The sequence below is a fragment of the Lonchura striata genome, chromosome 11 (genome assembly GCF_046129695.1).
Source record: "Lonchura striata isolate bLonStr1 chromosome 11, bLonStr1.mat, whole genome shotgun sequence".
In the NCBI taxonomy this organism is placed as follows: Eukaryota; Metazoa; Chordata; class Aves; order Passeriformes; family Estrildidae; genus Lonchura; species Lonchura striata.
This window is the reverse complement of record NC_134613.1, coordinates 12,097,583-12,116,368: the sequence shown is the minus strand read 5'-3', so window position 1 is coordinate 12,116,368 and position 18,786 is coordinate 12,097,583. Positions and strand designations below refer to the sequence as shown.

General features: G+C 36.5%; 1 protein-coding gene across 1 annotated transcript in view; it reads right to left on the bottom strand.

Moving 5' to 3' along the window:
• Positions 1-2,379: 2,379 nt before the first annotated feature.
• The window catches only part of WDR72 (WD repeat domain 72), a 91,634-nt gene continuing 75,227 nt past the window's right edge, over positions 2,380-18,786 (bottom strand). The window contains exons 18-19 of the mRNA XM_077785807.1: positions 8,195-8,293; positions 2,380-2,435 (exon numbers count right to left, since the gene is read on the bottom strand). Of these exons, the coding sequence (XP_077641933.1) occupies positions 2,380-2,435; positions 8,195-8,293 (155 nt within the window). The remainder of the gene's footprint in view (positions 2,436-8,194; positions 8,294-18,786) is intronic.

Below are 18,786 nucleotides of genomic sequence, written 5' to 3'. Positions count from 1 at the left end.
TTTGAGAAACTATTGCAGGAAGTTCATCTGTATTTGTGTTTTCAGTTCTGAAATTGCCACTTTGTTGCAAAAAGATTTTTCTGAGTAAGTTCACTGTCAGCACATATTACAAAGTTGGTTGTTTGAAAGACATCCAGAAGACAAGGGGAATATATTTGCTTTACTGGGAAATAAATGTACCTAATAAAAAAGTTCCTGCCTTACCTTACTGATCCTATAATGATAATTAGCAGAAAGCACGCACAAGCATGTGCCAAACACCGATCATCACTGCACAAACCATTCCAGAGGGCTGGCTCTATCGGCAGGCTGCTGATGCGCACTGCTTTGCAGAATTAAAGACAAGCAATCAAATATCATGTTGCACAAATGTAATTGCTACTACAGCAGTACTGGGTGTTATGGGCAATGCCAATTCCTTGAGCTATGACACCTCTTTGAACACATCAATTTTTGAAATATCTAGATGGAAGTGTTTTCAAAAGATTTGTTATCCTGGCCCAAGTGAGCAGATGCTGATGCAGAGGAGTGAAAAGACTTTTTAATATCCATGGAAGAGACTGCTGCAACAACTGGATGTAGTTGTTCATATGGAAGAGGAGCAAAGAGGGGAGACAGGTCCATCCTTTGTTTGCAATTTCTTCTACTGTCTGGAAGGTTCCTGTAGAGCTACTAAGTTCCTGTAGGTATATTTACAATTTTGTTTTTACTTCCTTGATGTTTGCAACTCTCATTCAGCCACAAAAGTTAAGAGAAGGATATATGTTAGCTAAAGACATGTTCCACTCTCAGTTGTGTCATGCAAGTATAAATACATCATGATATTATTTCACACATCCAGCACAAGAAATGTAAGAATAAAGCCACAGGACTTAGTATTTAGTCATAATTCAAATACAACCACATATGAACAAAAGATACATTTTAAAGAGGAAAACACCTTCCATGAACAAGGAAAGTTGTTTCTGAAAAAATACCAAATGTATTAAAACCATTGAATTTTCTGCCCAAAGATGCCATTTTTCTGCATGTTATTCATAATCACAAAGAAATAACATTAATTATCTTTATCTTCTCTGGATTGCAGCCAATTTAAATTACATATTCTTTACTAAAATAAAAACTGGATACTTCTTCTCACAATGCCCTTTCACCACCCAGTGTGTCAGAATACCATACACTGCCCTGAGGGACATGGATTTATGGGATATAAAAACCAGAAGGAAGAAGCTTTCATGTCTGCTTCATTCAAACCATACTGTGGCAACAGAAACCAGGTTTTATCACTCCTGCAGCCATGGCAATTCCCCACAAGGAAAAATAGATTAATTGCCAGAGAATCTTTCCATGCTGAAGAAATCTCCACCCTCCTAGTTAAGGGATCTTATGGCTAACGTGACAATCAGAAGGGATAAATCAAGACCAGGATTTCCACCATGAGGTACAGATCCATAAGGCACATCCTCAAGACCCTTTGCCTGCAGCAGCACTCCAACTTTGGCAACAAAGAAAATGACCTTACTGCTCTGAGCAGCCATTATTTGTCAAACCAGCTTAAGTCCCAGAGAATATCAGGTGATCAATGGGTTCAATCAGCTGTATTTATTCTACAAATATAACAATGTATTTTTTTAGGGAAAAAAAAGTTAAAAAGGAATAGCTCCTTTTCTCAGTGAGCACAAATTGATATTCAATGAAGTATATAATTTCAGAAGAGGACTCTAATTGGCTTCTCCAGTTCCATACTGGTACTACATTTCTACAGATGATGTTAATGGCAGTATTTAGAGAAAAGGAAAATTTACATCCTAGACATGACCAGATTTGTTATCAATTTCCCATTCTCTCCAGTGCACAAAATGCTCTGTTTTTAGTTATTTCTAAATATTCAATTTTTAATTCAAACTGGGAATTTCTCTTTTCAGTGATAACAAATTTTCTAGTTATTTGAAATGCATTTGGTTTTGCTCAGTGTAAAAATGCTTTTGATGAGAAAAGTCATAAGGAAAGAGAGAAAAATTCAAATTTGATGTATATAAAACAATACTAAAATTTATAAAAATGTTTAATGGCCATCAAAGTTGTAGAGATCACTACATAAACGAATGATATCTAAAAATGAAGAACTGATACTTTCTATGTCAAAATGACTCAAATTTAGTTGAATATATGTAAATCTATCAGAGATGGAAGTGTGAATTGAAGCCAATAAATCAGCCAAAAGAAGCTGATCTTATGGAAGGTATTTCTTCTGAAAATGAATTGTTAAAGTTTCCATAATAAATACAAAAAGCTATTTAATGTTCACCACACCACATATGTCCTATTTCTTGTCTGTTCATCTACATCTTCCAATTCTTTTGTCTCAGTGGTTTTTTCCTAGCACACCTTACAGGAGCACACCTTCGATAGCCAGGGATGTTGCTTCATGTCATCTGGAAAAGAAATGCATGACTTAATGATTTACAATTTGAGGCTTAATGATTTTACAATATGAGGTAACAGATGAGACTTTGTTACTAAAATACATGTCATTTTACCGTCTTTTTATAGAGTAGCAAACTCTATAATTTTGTAATGGAATAACAACTTTCAGCCCCCTCATATTAGCATTAAAAGGTGTAGAAGTCTACCTCCAGAAGACTGTTCACATTATATCTGATATACCACAGGAAACAATATGGAACCTGAAACAGCTCAAGAGAATGTATGGCATTCCTCAAAAATTTTTCTCCTGCACAGACTTCTGCTTCTTCCTTTCTTTTGTTTTAAAGGAAAGTGCTCCAGTGGATCAGCAGAAAGATAAATTCTATTTTAAATTAATAGGGCTTTATGTTTCCTCTGCAAAAATAATTGTAAAGTTATATATATTTTTCTCTTAGCAGAAATAATCCTACAATAGCTGTAAACAGAAGTAATGTTACATTATATTTTAATCCTGACAAGGTGTTTCAGAATTCCACAGAAAAGCTTTCAATCACCAGTTTTCCCCTTCATAATTGCTTTTGATTTGCGGTATGATAATATTTGCAACCGAAATTTTAAATATTACTTGCATTAGAAATACTGCTTAGTTACCACCACATTTTTCATGACTATATGAACACTAAGAAAGCACACACATTATTTTATTCCCATCAAGCAAATATCTTGTAAATTTATCACATTATCAGTGACCTTTCTGTCTATCTGTATCATAAACACAGAGACATATGCATTTTCTTGATTACTATTATGCAGTCTTCTGAGTCTACAGTTTAATTTGCTATTAAAAAAACAAAACCAAAAGCAAACAAAAAAATCACAAATCAAACCAAAACATATGAGCCACGATTCTAGTAACCCAGAACACTGATAGGAAATGACACTGCATCTACTGCAGTGAAATTATGAATTCATCCATGCCTACGCTGGAATTCCAGAACTTCCTGGACTAATTCCTGGCCAGTAATGTTTTAGATACAGTCCCTGAGCCACCATCAGTGCCTGTGTCCAGTGGGCTGCCCCTACATTGCATCTTCCTCCTGCTTCATGCATCCTCACCAGCAACAGCCTCCAGCACCCCATTCCCAGGTCAATCCTCATTTACTGCCTTCCAGCTTTTCATGAGCATGCAAACACAGAAAAGCATGACTTTCTAGGGTGCTTTGTAGCTGGAAATTTACTGAATATTTACTTTTGCATTCTGCCTATGTTCTGATTAACAGCCATAGAGGTGACACAATGCTGATTTTAAAAATACTTGTCAGTGGATGGAACAGTGGATGGTAAGTGAATATTTGATGCAGTAATTATAATTGCCTGATAAGATAGTCACACTTTTAGTGCTGTATTTTTAAGCAAAGTGGCTAATGAGAATCTGCTATTCTATATGTATTTTTATTCCTATTTGCTGCAGTTCTGCCTTTCACACACTATTTCAGGGACACTCAGAAATCTTTCCCATTTTTGTGCCAAGGTCTCTTAACAGGACAAGTAATTAAGCAAGACTTGAAAACTGCTTGGATTTTCCCTATTATCTGTTATGCAGTCAGAATTACATTCTGTCCTGGAAAGTGAAAAATTGAAGAGAAAGAAAATTCAATATGTGAAATGGTTTTGGAATGAAAGGATGGGAGAGATCATGAGCTGCCGAAGGGACCAGCAGAGACTCAGGCAGAGACTGTCTCATACTAAAGACCATAAGCATATATGGGTTTTACTATTTACGTGGTTTCTATCCAAAAGATGGAAAACACTATACTTTCCATCTACAGCTTCCAATTCAATCTTCCATTAGTGAGGCTCATTTTCCCTCTATTACCAAGTGAAGTAATAGTTTATTTCCTACTCTACTGCAATGTGTCTTTTGGGGAAAATAAGAGGGAAGAGGCATCTGTGTCTACATGGTTTCTTGTGACTTCAGCTCAAATCTATTCCTTTTTCCCACAGGACCTGCACTTGAAGAACTGTCCTTAGTGGGACTACCCCACATATGAAAGCTAAGACATCTCAAGCTGTGTTTAGTCCCACTACAATCCTCGTAGATTCTGACTAACAAAATTCAGAGCATTTTCAATCCCCTCAGGAACCATTTCAAGCAACTCCCTTTGGACAAGATGATCTGCATCTGGGGTATAAATTTTCCACCACTGTTTGTACAAGAAAATTCGGCTGAATATCTCAGACCTAGAAGTCTACCTAGCACATCCATGGACACTCACTTTCAGCTTCTTTTTCAGTTTCCTAAAATGTGGAAAATTTGTCTTGTAAAATGGAAAGCTACTGGGAATATTTATTTAACAAAAGAAGCACTTTAAGTGATAGTGAATTCTTTAGGGGAGATTGATATGACTAAAAGTCAAGTCCTACAGAAAACTGTTGCAATTCTTATCTGATTATTATGTTCAAGGCCAGAGCAGAGACAAATTTGAAAAGCCAAGGCTTTGCATGTCAAACAGGAGTAGTCCTCAGCATGTGGGGAAAAATGGCAGTGATAAACCTACTATTAGGCATCTGGGAGAGAAGCCCAGCATCTCCTCTGTGTGGGGCCTAAAATAGAGAGGAGCCACTATCACAGATAATGGCAGCCTGTAGCCACATGAAGAGAGAAACTAAAATCTATTTCATTTAGACAAGAAACTGCAGTCTGATATTTACCTGTGTCCATCACTTGTGAAAAGTGTTTACTGTGAATTATCCAAGAGAAAAGTGCAGGTTGAGGGGTTCCATTACCTATCTGAGAGTAGTTCAGATCACACATTAAACACAAGAAATCACAGGTAAATCTTGGATTGGTGTCTTGGGTAGTCAAATGGATTCCTGCTATTCAGTTAAGTATCTGCCTGCTACAGTTGCTGGAGGCCAACACGCAGAGCAGTGAGAACATGTGCAGATAAAATGCGAAAGTAAAACAAACAGAGTAAGCTTTATCTTCATGTGAATTTTGAAAACAAAGATCACTTTGGAAATAAAGCTCATTCTAATGTCAAGGAAAGATACTGCACCTTTTAACACTGAAGAACACAACATACAGATGTGTTAATGGCTGCTCTACAGCCTTCCTGAATCTGGCAGAAGTAGTAATAAAGAACCCTCTCTAGAAATAATTTAAATTCCTTCCAGGTATATTGTCATAGTTTCATCTTTTCCTCATCATAAGAGATAATAAAATAAATATATTTCTTAACATCACTTTTGCACCTATGACAACATCTTGTAAGTGAAGCACAAGAGTCTCTTTATAGATTTATTAATAAAAACTTAAAAGTTTGTAAGTTTGTCCAGACTTTGGATATGTGTGAGAGATATTCTTAAGTCACAGGTTTCACCAAATGAAATGCTGACCTCCTAAGCATTCTCAGGTTCCATGATTCAAAGTTAAAGCACCTGAGAAAATCATAGCCAACTGAATGTCATATAATTGTTTCAATGTTTGCTCCTAAAAGTAAATTGTAAGCTTTAAGTAAATGTATTGTGTTACCAAATCTTCCCTTTCAAACAAGCACTTCTGTCAGAAGTGTCTTAATTTCTTATCACAGAATTTCATCCGCACAAGGAGCAATAAATAATTCATGTTCCTAGCTCTTTGTTGTGTGTCCCTGAACTGCACAGAGCTGGAAGGCTGACAGCTGTGTCAGGACAAGCACCAAAGATCTGACATGACAAGTGACTAACAAGTTTCTTTCAGTCTATAGTGAAAGAAGACAATGGCATAAAGTGCAAAAACGAAATCCTGAAACAAAATGAAACTGTTTCTTTCTCTTTACCTAAGTGTTTGCTATGAGCTTATTTCCGACCCATAACCTCTGGTCATTTTATAGTACTGCCCAACCCCCTTTACTCCTCACATTCGCCTGGCCATTTACGCCTGTCCACGGATCAATATGAGCAATTCTTGGAGAAATACGATGTCTCCATGACAACCAAGCCACAAATTCTCAGTGGAAAGCAGTGAGACCAGTAGTGAAATCTCCTGAGGTTTTCAGACCTATAAGACAAGATGTCTTAAAATGCAGGAATGGACAGAAACAAAAGCCAGAGTAATTCATTGTTTATTACTAGTTTAATGATGTCAGATGGGCCGATTGGAACTCAGTTTTTAAGTTTGGATGCTTTATCAACATGTATTTTTGCCAGTCAATATTCTTTCCATTACTTCATAGATATGCAGAGTGAGGAATTGGATATGTAAGTGCCCATCCAAGCAGGCACACTTTGCCAGAGAGAATTAAGGTTAAAATTAGTGTTATCTTTAAGGTACATTAATTCTCCCCTGAATACTGTAGTGCCACCCTCCTTTAATCTTTCCACACTTCAAAACTGATCAAATCTTGGACAATCCATATTTTGGCCCATAATTGTTGCTGAAGTGACTACAGATGGTTTCTTAAGGAGATACTAAACATCACAGATTATCAAACCTGGCTCCTTTCTGAGTAGATTACCTATTTCTTTCTAAATCTTATGCTGGTTTCTGCTGGACAACATTGAGTCCAAGTCTACGTGGCTTTAAAATGAATAGAGATTTACAATTCATTGGTTTCAATTATTGTAACATATACTGCTGTTCATTTCTCTGGAAAAGATGAAAAGGGAATGTAGTTCAAATCACATATATGACAGTAGTTGAACTCCCAAGGAATCTTGGAAGAGTGGAGTGTGCTGAAATATAATCCCCCAGACATGGGTCCTATCCGGGTTCTGAGATGACTTAGGGGACCTGACATGGATTTCAGACTGCACCCTTTGACTGAAAATTAAATCTCAGCAGTGTTCCTTGGGGAAGGATCAGGGGACTGTTGGCAGCTGCCCCCTGTCAGCACAGGCTGCAAGATTTGGAAATCTCTTAACTAAGCTGACAGGCCGCAGAGACGATGAATCAAAAATATGATACACGGATCAGCACACAAAGATGCAGGAGGGTACAGAGAAACCAGATAAAACAGGAAGGAAAATACCAAGTGAAGAAAGATGTTTAACTCTTTCACTAATGAAGACTGTGTGCAGGTTATGTGTGTGGTGTATATGGGTCAAGCTCACAGTTTGCTTAAAAGATCTTGGTATTTAGTCACACAGAATGTTTTTAATCAGCTGTGACTCGATACAATTTATATTTAATTGTTTCCTTTTGGGATTCATTTAATAAATTTTGTAGATGTTCCATAACGAGAAAGATAATGAAACTACATGAAGATAAATCTTTCGGTTACCAAAAAGGATGCACTTTATGGATGTTCCTGTATTTAGCTGAATCAATGTTAAGAGTCATTAAAATGAAATAATGATTGTGAGCTGATTTAAAGGAAAGAATCAAGCTATTTAATGCCACCAATTTGCTTTCCTCCAGAGATATGGTGTTTGCATTCAGCTGCAGTATATACAGTACTTCTAATTTTTCATAATCCCACGCTACCTTCAAAGGGTCAGACATTGTACATATATTAAGTAAGCAGTGTAGTCCAAAAGTAATTATAATGAACTAGTAGTGTCAGCTTTCTTTTTGGTCATAAAGCCTTTATCCTTTCTCAGACCTGAACTCCTGATGAAAGAGGAAAGGATAACAGCTCCACACTGTGACCCCTGGAGGTGACCATTAATTTGACATTGCAGCTGCTAAAAAGGAAACAGCATTACAATCTGCTTTTTTTACAGACCCAAAAGCTGTGTCAGATTTATCACTTGATACTTGTGATTGTCTTTAAATGCCTCTCACCTGGACTCTCAGACTCTTCCAAGACACATCTGTCAGATGTATCCTCCACATCTTGGAAGTTTTCCGAGTTGGAGCTCTTGTCATGCTTCAGCACACTGACTGGAGCAATAAGAATAAAATACAGATGGAGAAATGTAATGTATGCAGAAATCAACACTTCCTGGTTTTCTGCAGAGCCTTCAATGCTGAAGACATAATTTGTAAACACAAATAATAGATTAAAAAAAAACCCCAGAAACACAGACTACTTATAAGCAACCACAGGACCCCTCTGAAGCAGAAAACCAGTTTATCTTACAGAATCCTTAAAATAATAAATTAATTAAGAAGTCATAAAAAAATGCTTGTATGTTTCACCAAAGAAGCCAGTAAACAATATAAAAGATCAATTAGATGGTTTTTTAATTACTGGAGTCTTTCAGCAGGGAGAGAAATGGTGTTAAGTTTTAAGATGAAAATATGCTGCATACAACAAACTGGAATGTGTAAGAAAGTTACTGGTAATTCCAAATGGCAGTGAAACCCAGAATGAGTTGCAGTTTAAAGATTACCAAATTTGTTTACATGTTTTACTTAACTGCTAAAAATATTTCCATTTCAGAGCATACAAATATTTCCAGGGAAACAATTACCTGTCTATATATGACTTATTAATTCACTTAGCTTTTGAACAAATCCCACGTAACTTTTCCTGAGGAGAAGAGAGGTGTTTCCCGTGTCAAAGTACATTTCCCTCTCTTCTGCTTCATATCTCTACATAGAGCCACAAATACAGTTTGAAGTACAATTAAAAGTAGTATATTATAGAGTAATAGCACAGTAAAGACTAGATCTTGATTTTTCTGTCCTGTTAAAATTCTTAGCTGATCTTATTTCCTAAGATAATAGCAGTGGCTAAGAAAACACTTTTTTTTTTTGTATTATCTAGAAAACTAAGCAAAGTTCCAAACTTCTGGGGCACAGGGATACCAATGGCTATGCACAATCTTCATGTTCTTCTGTCTTCTTTTCAAAAGAGAAATTCCTTCCTTTTTAAATTTTGATGGATTTTTTTTTTAGCCCAAAGAATATTTGCTGAAGGATTATGTAATTTAAACACCTATTTAAATTTTCCAAGATTAAGTGAATCAGCAAGGCCTCAGGGCAGTACGCAGACATGAGGAACTCAAAAGACACATATTCCACTTCAGTGCTCTGTGCTTTCCATGGGTTTGCAGCTATTGATCCCAGGTCACCAAAAGGTTCCATCATTCTTGACTCCTGCAACTACACTGAGTCTGTTTGAAGCAATCAGGGCTTCAATACTATTGTGGAATTAGAAGCTTGAGAACATAATAATTAAACATAATAAATAACAATATCTATGATAATGACACCATGCATTTCATTTGAAAAAACAAAAACCAATAAATTTTGCTTAAAAAGTTTGCCTTGGATAGCAACAAATCAGTACATAAAACTCTGCCCAGGTAAAGCAGGAAGTGTTGACATGATAATCTGCATGGGGTGAGTTGACACTGAAGAACAATTACAGTAACAAATAACAAATGTTCTTTTTCACACATAAAAAACCTATCATATATAAAGGAAGAAATGCCTTTAAAGATATCTGTGCTTTTCTCCTTTTACAATATTTAAATAATTAAAAAATATACTAAGTGAAGATTTCCCCTTCGAAAGAAAAATTGGAATATACAAGTATTCATATTATATTTAAAAACAAAATAATTTTATGCCAAATTTTTAGAACACTTTTTTCTTAAACAGTTCTTCATCCAGTGGTGTCAGCTGCACTGTGCTAGTGACAGATTGAGTCATTACAGCTGCATGAATTTAAAAGTCAGAACTACCCTGAAGAAGAACAATAGGAAAATTTCCAACAGAGTACTCTGTGATGAAATAGAGAAAATAAAAAGTACAGCTATGCCTTTGGAGAGAAAGCAAAAAATCACAAGACCTGTCTGTTTTGGTCTAATAGTAGTAGTAATAACCAAAAATTCAGAATCAGCCTTTCAAAATGAATTGTGCATTTTTACCCCATCAAGAACTCTCATAGTGAACCCAAAGAGGGAAGACACTTCCACAGCACCAGAATCAGTCCCAGGTAGGAGCTGGCAGAGACTTCCCTTTCTGGAAGTCTGTGCTGCAACTGCCTTGAATGGGACTAAAACAAGCCTGCTCAAGTGCTCTGCTCCTTCCTAGGCCATGTCAGCACAAGTAAGATAACTCAACTGACCAGCTGGATTTTACAACACAGTACTGAACAATGTTCTTAGTGAAGATACCAGATTCAGCTGACAGATAAGTCAGAGCATAACAAATAAAACCCAGCCAGAAGCAGGTCCATACACAGATGAGGTACCTAACAAGGAGGGTGTGATATGAACAAGAAGAAAAACAAGACAGGACAGCAAGATGCTTGAACAAAGCAGAGGATTTCCAGTTGATGTATCTGAGCAGATACTGCAGAGATTTGGGGAAATCTGGGAGAGGATAGAGTCATTAAAAGCAAAGAAAAAAGAAAAACAAAAATGAAAATAAAAGGAATGACAGGCAGAGCTGTTAGAGCTGAAATATGCCGAAAAGCATGAAACACTTGCAGTAATAGCTAGTCATTAGGAACAGTTTAAAGGGAATGGTAAGCAGGGGTGGAAAGGTTTTTCATGGGGACAGAGAGACAGAACTCTGGACAACTTGTACCAAAACAACTGTCCAAGAAGGAACTCCACAAAAATGTGGGGGGGAAGTGCTTGTTTCAGAAAACCAGGAGGCAGGCAGGGACAGGCAGGATTGGGTCCCTGGTGAAAGTAAGGGAAGTCTCCCTCAGCCCTGGCACCTGCTCAGAAGTACACACACCTCCCTAGGCAAAACCAGGCAAATAAACTTCACAAGACCCTGGTTTAGGAAGTTACATAATAAGTGCATGCAGTGAGCAAGAAAAGGGACCATGGCAGAGACCTTCAGATCTTTCTTTTCTGAAACATCATGTTATATGCTCAACTGGAAAAAAAGGTTTCTTAAAAATATCATAGAAGAACAAAGGGAATTGAAAAGTTAAAAATAAGGAAAGTACAGTCTGGCCCAAATAAAGAGTGAAAGTAAAAATGGCATTATATAATCAAGGAAAAATATAAAAAAATCTCGGCACTAACACCTACTTTACTGCATGTTCTCTTAGGGGAATAGGATTTTATTTACAAATATCAATAGGATAAATAGTGTTCTGAATTGCTTATACTGAGCATGATGATGGAATTTAAGTTATTTAAACATAAACAGTGTCATCTTTATTCAGAAGACACTCTGTCCTACTTTGGGTTTAAATGGACCTTAAAATTACTTTTGCTTCCCTTTGAAAGGTAATCTCTGTAGTCAAAGTTACATAAATAGAGTATAAATGAGCCCCAAATCTACGAGTCCTAAGCAAGTTTAAAACCATTTCTGATATTTTAGCTCCAATAACATTTTTTTTTCTATTCAGTGCAGTGTCATTTCCATTGTTACATGGACAGTAGAGATTACCTTTGTTAGTATGGAAATAAGGTAAAAGCACATATTTCATTGAAGCAAATGACCTTGAACTTAGCATATAAAGATGATATAAATCTTCATTGCACAGGATCAATTTTGAGAATTGTAGAATTTTTTTTTTCTGTTGCCTCTTATTGAGCTCTTAGGAATTGTTTACTGAACTTGATACCCATTTTCTTACATTATTGAAACAGAAAATTCATTAAAATAGATATGGGATTTAGAATAGTAAAGCAATGTCATAAGATCATAGAATTTAATGAAACATTTATGTATCTAGTTTCAAAATATTTAATACAATTCCACACAACAAAAGCAAATTATTTCCAAAAAGATATCTGCTGATCAGTCTTTAAAGAGCAATATTTGAACAAACTGTTGAAGTTGTTCTCTGTGAACATAGCCTAATCAGGAAATACAGCAACGACTCACCATGGTCATTTATTTCTTCATGTTTAGGTTGAAACTCTGAAAAGCCTTGTTCCACTCTGTAAATATCCTGCACTAAAGTTTAAAAAACATGCTCTGCATACCAATTTTTAGAAGGCAGACACACTGGAGAAAGAAATTTGCATAAAATAAAACATTTAGCATTTTCTGATAAGACGCCTGTGTTATTGATAAGGTGGATTAGTGACTTAAAGACAGTCTGTCTGCAGGGAAAACAAGAACTTATTTGTCATTCAAAATGACTGGATAGGGCAACAAAAATTATTTTTCATTTGAAGATGTTAGGCAAGCGAGGATACAGGTGATAAATATATTTAATGTTCAATATGGAATACAAAGCAACCTGAATCTAAATAAGACTGCATGAAAAAAAAAGCTCTAAAGGCAAAAACAAAATGGTGGTATTTTTTTTATTTTTGTAAATGGATAAAACATTTGTGACATTGTGCTGCAATGTCACTTCTGAGATGTTTCGCTTCTAAAGGCACTTACTCTATTATACCTAAGAAGCTTGCTGGAGCAATAAATGCTTTGAGTACTATTTTTAAAGCACATTTCATAGATATCATAAAAATATAATGAAAAGTTTAAGAATAGCCATATTTGCTGAGACTAAAAATTATCCAGTTTAAGAGTCCAACAACCATAAAATAATACTATATCAGAAATTTCTCCTGAAGTCCAATCTGAAACTCAAGGAATTAAAAAGAATTTTTTTCCCCTCCTGTAATAACTCACAGTAGATTTCTGTTTCAGAAATTTCCTCACTTTTTCCTTAAATGTGGAATTTTTGCATCCTTTGCATCCTACAGCCTAACTCACTTCGACATGGCAAACTCCATAGTTTTCTCACACAGGAAGGCATCTCATTTGTCTGTCTGCCTATTCCCTGTTGGCTTAATGTGCAACTTCTCTAAGAAAAGGCACAGGTATGAGGTATGGCAGCAGTGCTGAGCACAGCTCAAGGATCACTCAAAGGTTTTCCAGCTGACACTCCCTGGTATGGTGCTTGCCTTTGTTGCCACACCAGGAATGCTGTTGACTCATGCTCACCTTGTGATCCAGATTCTTTCCTGAGAAATTATCTTGCTTTTTCTTCCCCATCCTGTCTCTTTGAAGAAGATTAATCCTACCTCAATCTAGATCCCTGTCCTCATCCTTATTGAATTGAACCATATTTTCTTTCTAGGCCATTACTCAGGCTCTAAAAAACCAAATATTCATTTCACTGACAGAAGACCAGTCATTTCATAAATTTTAGTGTAATTTGAAAAAATCTCCACAGATGTATTTAGTGGTCATTTAATTGAGAATGGCTGGTTGTTATCTTCTGATGATTAAATATTACACTGGCCCAGTTTTCATTAGATTTTAATAAAAAAAAAAAGAAAGAAAATATCAACCTAGAGAAACACATTATTATTCTGAAGTGAATGCTGCAGTAAATGGAAGTTGAAATAAGCCGGTATGGAACCAGCCAAACTGGAAGGTCTTGTAATTTGAATCCATTTCAATGAACACAGAAGTAGGACCTGATGGCAGAGCTCAGTTTGCAGAACAACCAAGCCACGTGCTTGGAAAGTCTGAGCTGGCTCTTGGACTTCAAAGGCACCTGCAAACAGAGCTCGTGCTGCTCACCAAGTGAATTGCAACTAAAGAACATTTTTCCTTCTATATGTGAGAGAGGTTTTAATATATCAAAAAACCCTCAAAAGTCCATTTTCTTCTCTCCCTATGTTTGTGAGGGAAGCATTCCTCCAAACAGAAAAACTAAAATTTTCAGTGATTCTTTTCCCAATATACCTTGAAGTTTTATTCACCCAGAGGGACTTCTCTACTTCTCTCAACTAAAATATAATGGCATGTAACAAATTATGCTCTCAAAGGACATCCCATTTTTGTTTCATTAGTGCAATGAAACATTCACTCAATTTTAAAGCAGTTGTCTTGATCTTAGTTGTGATTTATAGCATATTCTGTCCATGTATTCTGTGTAGTATATATTATAAAACACCTAACTAGTTAAATTTGTCTCTGTGGGTTTTGCTGCAAGAAATAAAATACTTTCCCATAAAATTCCACATAGCCTCCAGTGCACAGCTCTGAAGCACAACCTTCTGTAAAACTTAGGAGGATTTTAAGAAGGAAAATACAACCTCAAACTGCCTTTTATTAATTCTTCTATTGCTATATATTGTTTCTTCATCCCAATGTACTCTCTGGATAGAAAGCCTAAATTTCTCTTTTCCAATTTCCCTAAGTGTTTCTTTTAATCAAACATGATGTAAGACTGAATTATTTGATTAACATTATTTATCTCTCTCTTTTTTTTTTTTCAACCAGTAATTGGGAGACAATAGGGAAGAAAAAATGGTTACAAAATTAGTAAAGAAAGCCAAAAACTGCTAGTTACTAGATAATCAGTCTCTTTTTAAATTAAAGCATTTCCTCACCTATCAAATTTCTAAAAATATCACAGAATATGCTGAGATGGAAGGGACTCACAAGGGTCATCAAGTCCACCTCCTGGCCCTGCACAGCACCATGCCCAAGAATCCCACCCTGTGCCTGAGAGCATTATTCAAACTCTTCTTGAACTGTTTGGCACTCTGCCCACCTCCCTGGGGAGTCTGTTCCAGTGCCTGGCCACCAACCACCAAGGATGATGAACCTTTTTCTAAAGATATACAGCAAAATTTCCCCTGGTTTCTGTACATTAGACCAGTGGTGCTGCAGAGCACACAGCACAGATGTGAATCCTAGCACTGTGTCTGTAGCACCTACAAAACCAACAAAGAAATACTTCCTTATTTTTAAAATTGCATAATTGACAGCATTGACATTATTATTTTCATGATAGTAGATTGATTTGGTATTCAAATATAAAATCATTAATCAGGAAGCTTGTAGAGGATTCTGGTTCAGTCCCTTTCTACAGAGAAATTATTGCTGTAGATTGCATCAATTTGCTTTTAAAGCCAAAACTAAACAAAAGTGTGCAGCACAACACATGACACTGACACGTCCCTGTGCATAATATGAATGTTGCAGCTTTTATAGTTTTCCCATCTCTCAATCAAAGCTGTCTAAATAGCTTAATCCATGGAAAAAAAAAATACACAGGGCCTCTTTATTAACCTCTTCTGGCCAGATTATTGTTATTCTTTTGCATTATGGCCTTGGAGATGTATTACTGATAGGGAGGTAAAGCCAACTGCAGCACAGCATGACTCTGCTGAATGGCTGCTGTAGGAAAGTGGAAGTACTTATTTCCAAGGCATTTCTGTGATGCTCCCTACTGTTAAAATGTTATCTGACTTTAAAAGATTTTCAGTTCAATTGTAAGCAATAAATAAACTCAAGCAGTACAGAACCGTATACTGAAGAGTTTCACTAGCTGGTCAAACAGGCATTATTCCAAGAAACTAATGTTGTATAGGACTGCTTCCTGGTGGCTGAGACCCCTGATTGGCAAAAGACAGTGGACTTTTCAGTCAGCAAGCTAGTTACCCATGGATGTGGCTCAAGGCTGACACACAGATTGACTGGTTCACACTAATTTACTTCACACAGATTCCATTTATCTCCTAGAAGATCCCCTGGCAGCAGCTTATAATGGCATATCCTAGGATGCCTGCCTGCATGAGTTTTTAAAGCGGCAGAGCTTGATGAATCTAAGTCCAGAAAACAGTTCACAGATTGAGGACTAGGTGCAATCAAAAAACATCAAGTAGCACAGCTGGGACTTGCTAGCTTGCTTGACTGGTTTGAGCAGCTGAGCATTAACTACGCTTGCTTTCCTGCTGGCAGCCCTGTGTCACTAGGACAAATCGGAGCACTACCCGACAGAGGAGAGAAGAAAAAAGGAAAGGGAAAGAAGGGAAAGAAAGGAAAGGAAAGGAAAGGAAAGGAAAGGAAAGGAAAGGAAAGGAAAGGAAAGGAAAGGAAAGGAAAGGAAAGGAAAGGAAAGGAAAGGAAAGGAAAGGAAAGGAAAGGAAAGGAAAGGAAAGGAAAGGAAAGGAAAGGAAAGGAAAGGAAAGGAAAGGAAAGGAAAGGAAAGGAAAGGAAAGGAAAGGAAAGGAAAGGAAAGGAAAGGAAAGGAAAGGAAAGGAAAGGAAAGGAAAGGAAAGGAAAGGAAAGGAAAGGAGCACAGATTGCATGGCTACTATTTACAGATGCAGGAATAAACTCATTAGAAGATTTAGTCTCTTTCCAATCCTAGGATTATTAAAGTAAATAATGTACTGTTACAAAATAATGTACGTCTTGAGGCTTTAAATTTGGAAAATTTTCTTTTGGCCATCATGACAGTTCCTAGGAAAATGACCCGAATGAAACTAAACTTGTTCTCATTTCTTATGGAAAACAAAATATATTCAATGTACAATTCATGTACATTGAAAAATAGTTACCAATATAGTTGATTATTCATTACAGGAATGTGAGCTACATGTCAGTGCATTGCCTTGCCCCCACAGAGAACAACAGACTTCAATACATGCAAGTTTGTAAGCAGTATTTTTAAAAAGACTAAAAATAAATGACTAAAAATACAGTCTTACACTCTAGCTCTGCAAACTCAGATAGATAGAGCCTATTCTAAAAAGTACTTCTAGAAAGGAAGGAAAAATTAGTATTATCAGAGAATAACAATTGACAGAAAATATATTATGAGAGATCCAAAGCACATTTAGTACTTAGAAGGTTAAAGACTCAGCTGTAGTGCTAGTTGATGAAAAAGTAGGATTAAGGCTTTAGTATGAGTCTTGACATGATCATGTTGTCTGCCTGCTGTCTTAAGCTTTGAAAAACAGCTGGGATCATCTTCTTATAAGCTCCAACTTAAAGATGTTTAAGCAGTTCCAAATCCAATTAAACAGAGGTAAATATAAGGAAGGGCCCTACTGAGCCAAATAATCTTATTTTTTTAATGAAAACCAGCATAATTGCAGGTTACACAACTCCTTAATCTCACTTTAAACCTAACAGACTGCTGCCTTACAGTGCACATGGCAAGACCAGTTAACCCAAGCATTCTGCATTGGTGCGCTTAATTTTTGTCATTATCCTTTATTATGTTACTTGTAATCCTAAAAGCCTATGAATGTGTCCAGGTATTTGGCAAGGATTGTACCTGGATATACAGGGATTCCTCTTCTAAGAGTAATGGATTAATTGGATAGCATCGTATGACTAGTAGATGGTTTTCAGTGAAACTGCTGTGCAGTTTTTAATTTGTGAACTCCACTTCCTTCTCCTTCTGTGCCCATCCTTTAAACAAACTGCCTTTTTGAACATTAGCAGTGTTGCTGGAGTCGCCTATCTATTCTCACCCCTAAGGTGACAATGGATTAGCAATAACACTGCCCTTTGGAGTGGGCTGCTTACTAAAATCCTCTCCATAAAAATTAATGGAAGATATGGAAATTGTATTTTTCACAGGGAATTGCATATTCAATTTAAAAGTAGCTATCTTATGAACATGACCCAATCAGACTATGATTACTTAAAGGCTTAGAGAATTAGACCCTTTATTTTCCACAGAGTCAAAAGATTTTTGAGGTGATCATACCGTACCAAGATATGTATTTTTAACACTAATACATTTAATACCCTAAAAGCAAAAAACACACATAGGTAATCCTTCTACTTTGTCCTATAAATATGTACAAGGACATTCTCCAAGGATGAAAAGGCAAAATCTCATCAGGGACTACTTCAAATACAAGCTCCTCATGTCGGTAAGAGCAAGAAGGAAATTTAAATGATCAGGAGCAGACTGTTTGCAGTAGTTCTGTTACATTATGCATGATTCTTGGTTGCACAGGATTTAATTAATGATTTCCAGTTACATGGCTAAGACTTGTAGTGAATTGCTTTTTAGGGCAGCAAACTAACATCACACACCATAATTTTGTAGTTTTTCCCAAACACCAAATACTAGAGGTTGCTGTCCTCTTTGTTATTTTGTAGCTGGAAATCAGTTTTGTATATATAGGCAATAATTCTGGGCTCTGTTACAGGAGCATGAATTTAGATTAATTTCAAGACAGTTATTTTTCTGATGCAACTTAGAACAAAATTTGGTCTTTGCTATTCTCTAAATTAATGAGCAGTATCTGCTGCTATATGTAAACATCAGAAAGGTGCTTGTTGAACTGTTGGATGATACATAATTATATTGGTAATGAACGTGGATCATCTGCTGCAGTTCCCATAAAGCAGACATGGTTTGGGAAACAAGCTGTCCACTTTAAGCACGACTGGATCTATCTTCAGAAAATGAATATGACACTTCCTCAAATGAATAGATAAGCAAGAATATGTGAGGTACTTAACAGGTAAAAGATTGCACCTTCACTTACACTCAACCCTATTCTTCAGGCTATCAGCAAGACCTATCAGTAAGTGAACAAAAGAGGCTGGAGCCTCCCCTTTGAGACATGTAACAAAGAGGCAAGACAGATACCACAGGCACTGCCAAGAAGTTGGACATCTAAGGAGGTGACTGACAACTGTCTCTGTGCTCCAGAGGCTGTGTGAGACCACATGTGCGAAGAATTAAAAAGCATGGGTCCAAAAAGGGCAGCTGATCTGCCTTGCCAGGTAAG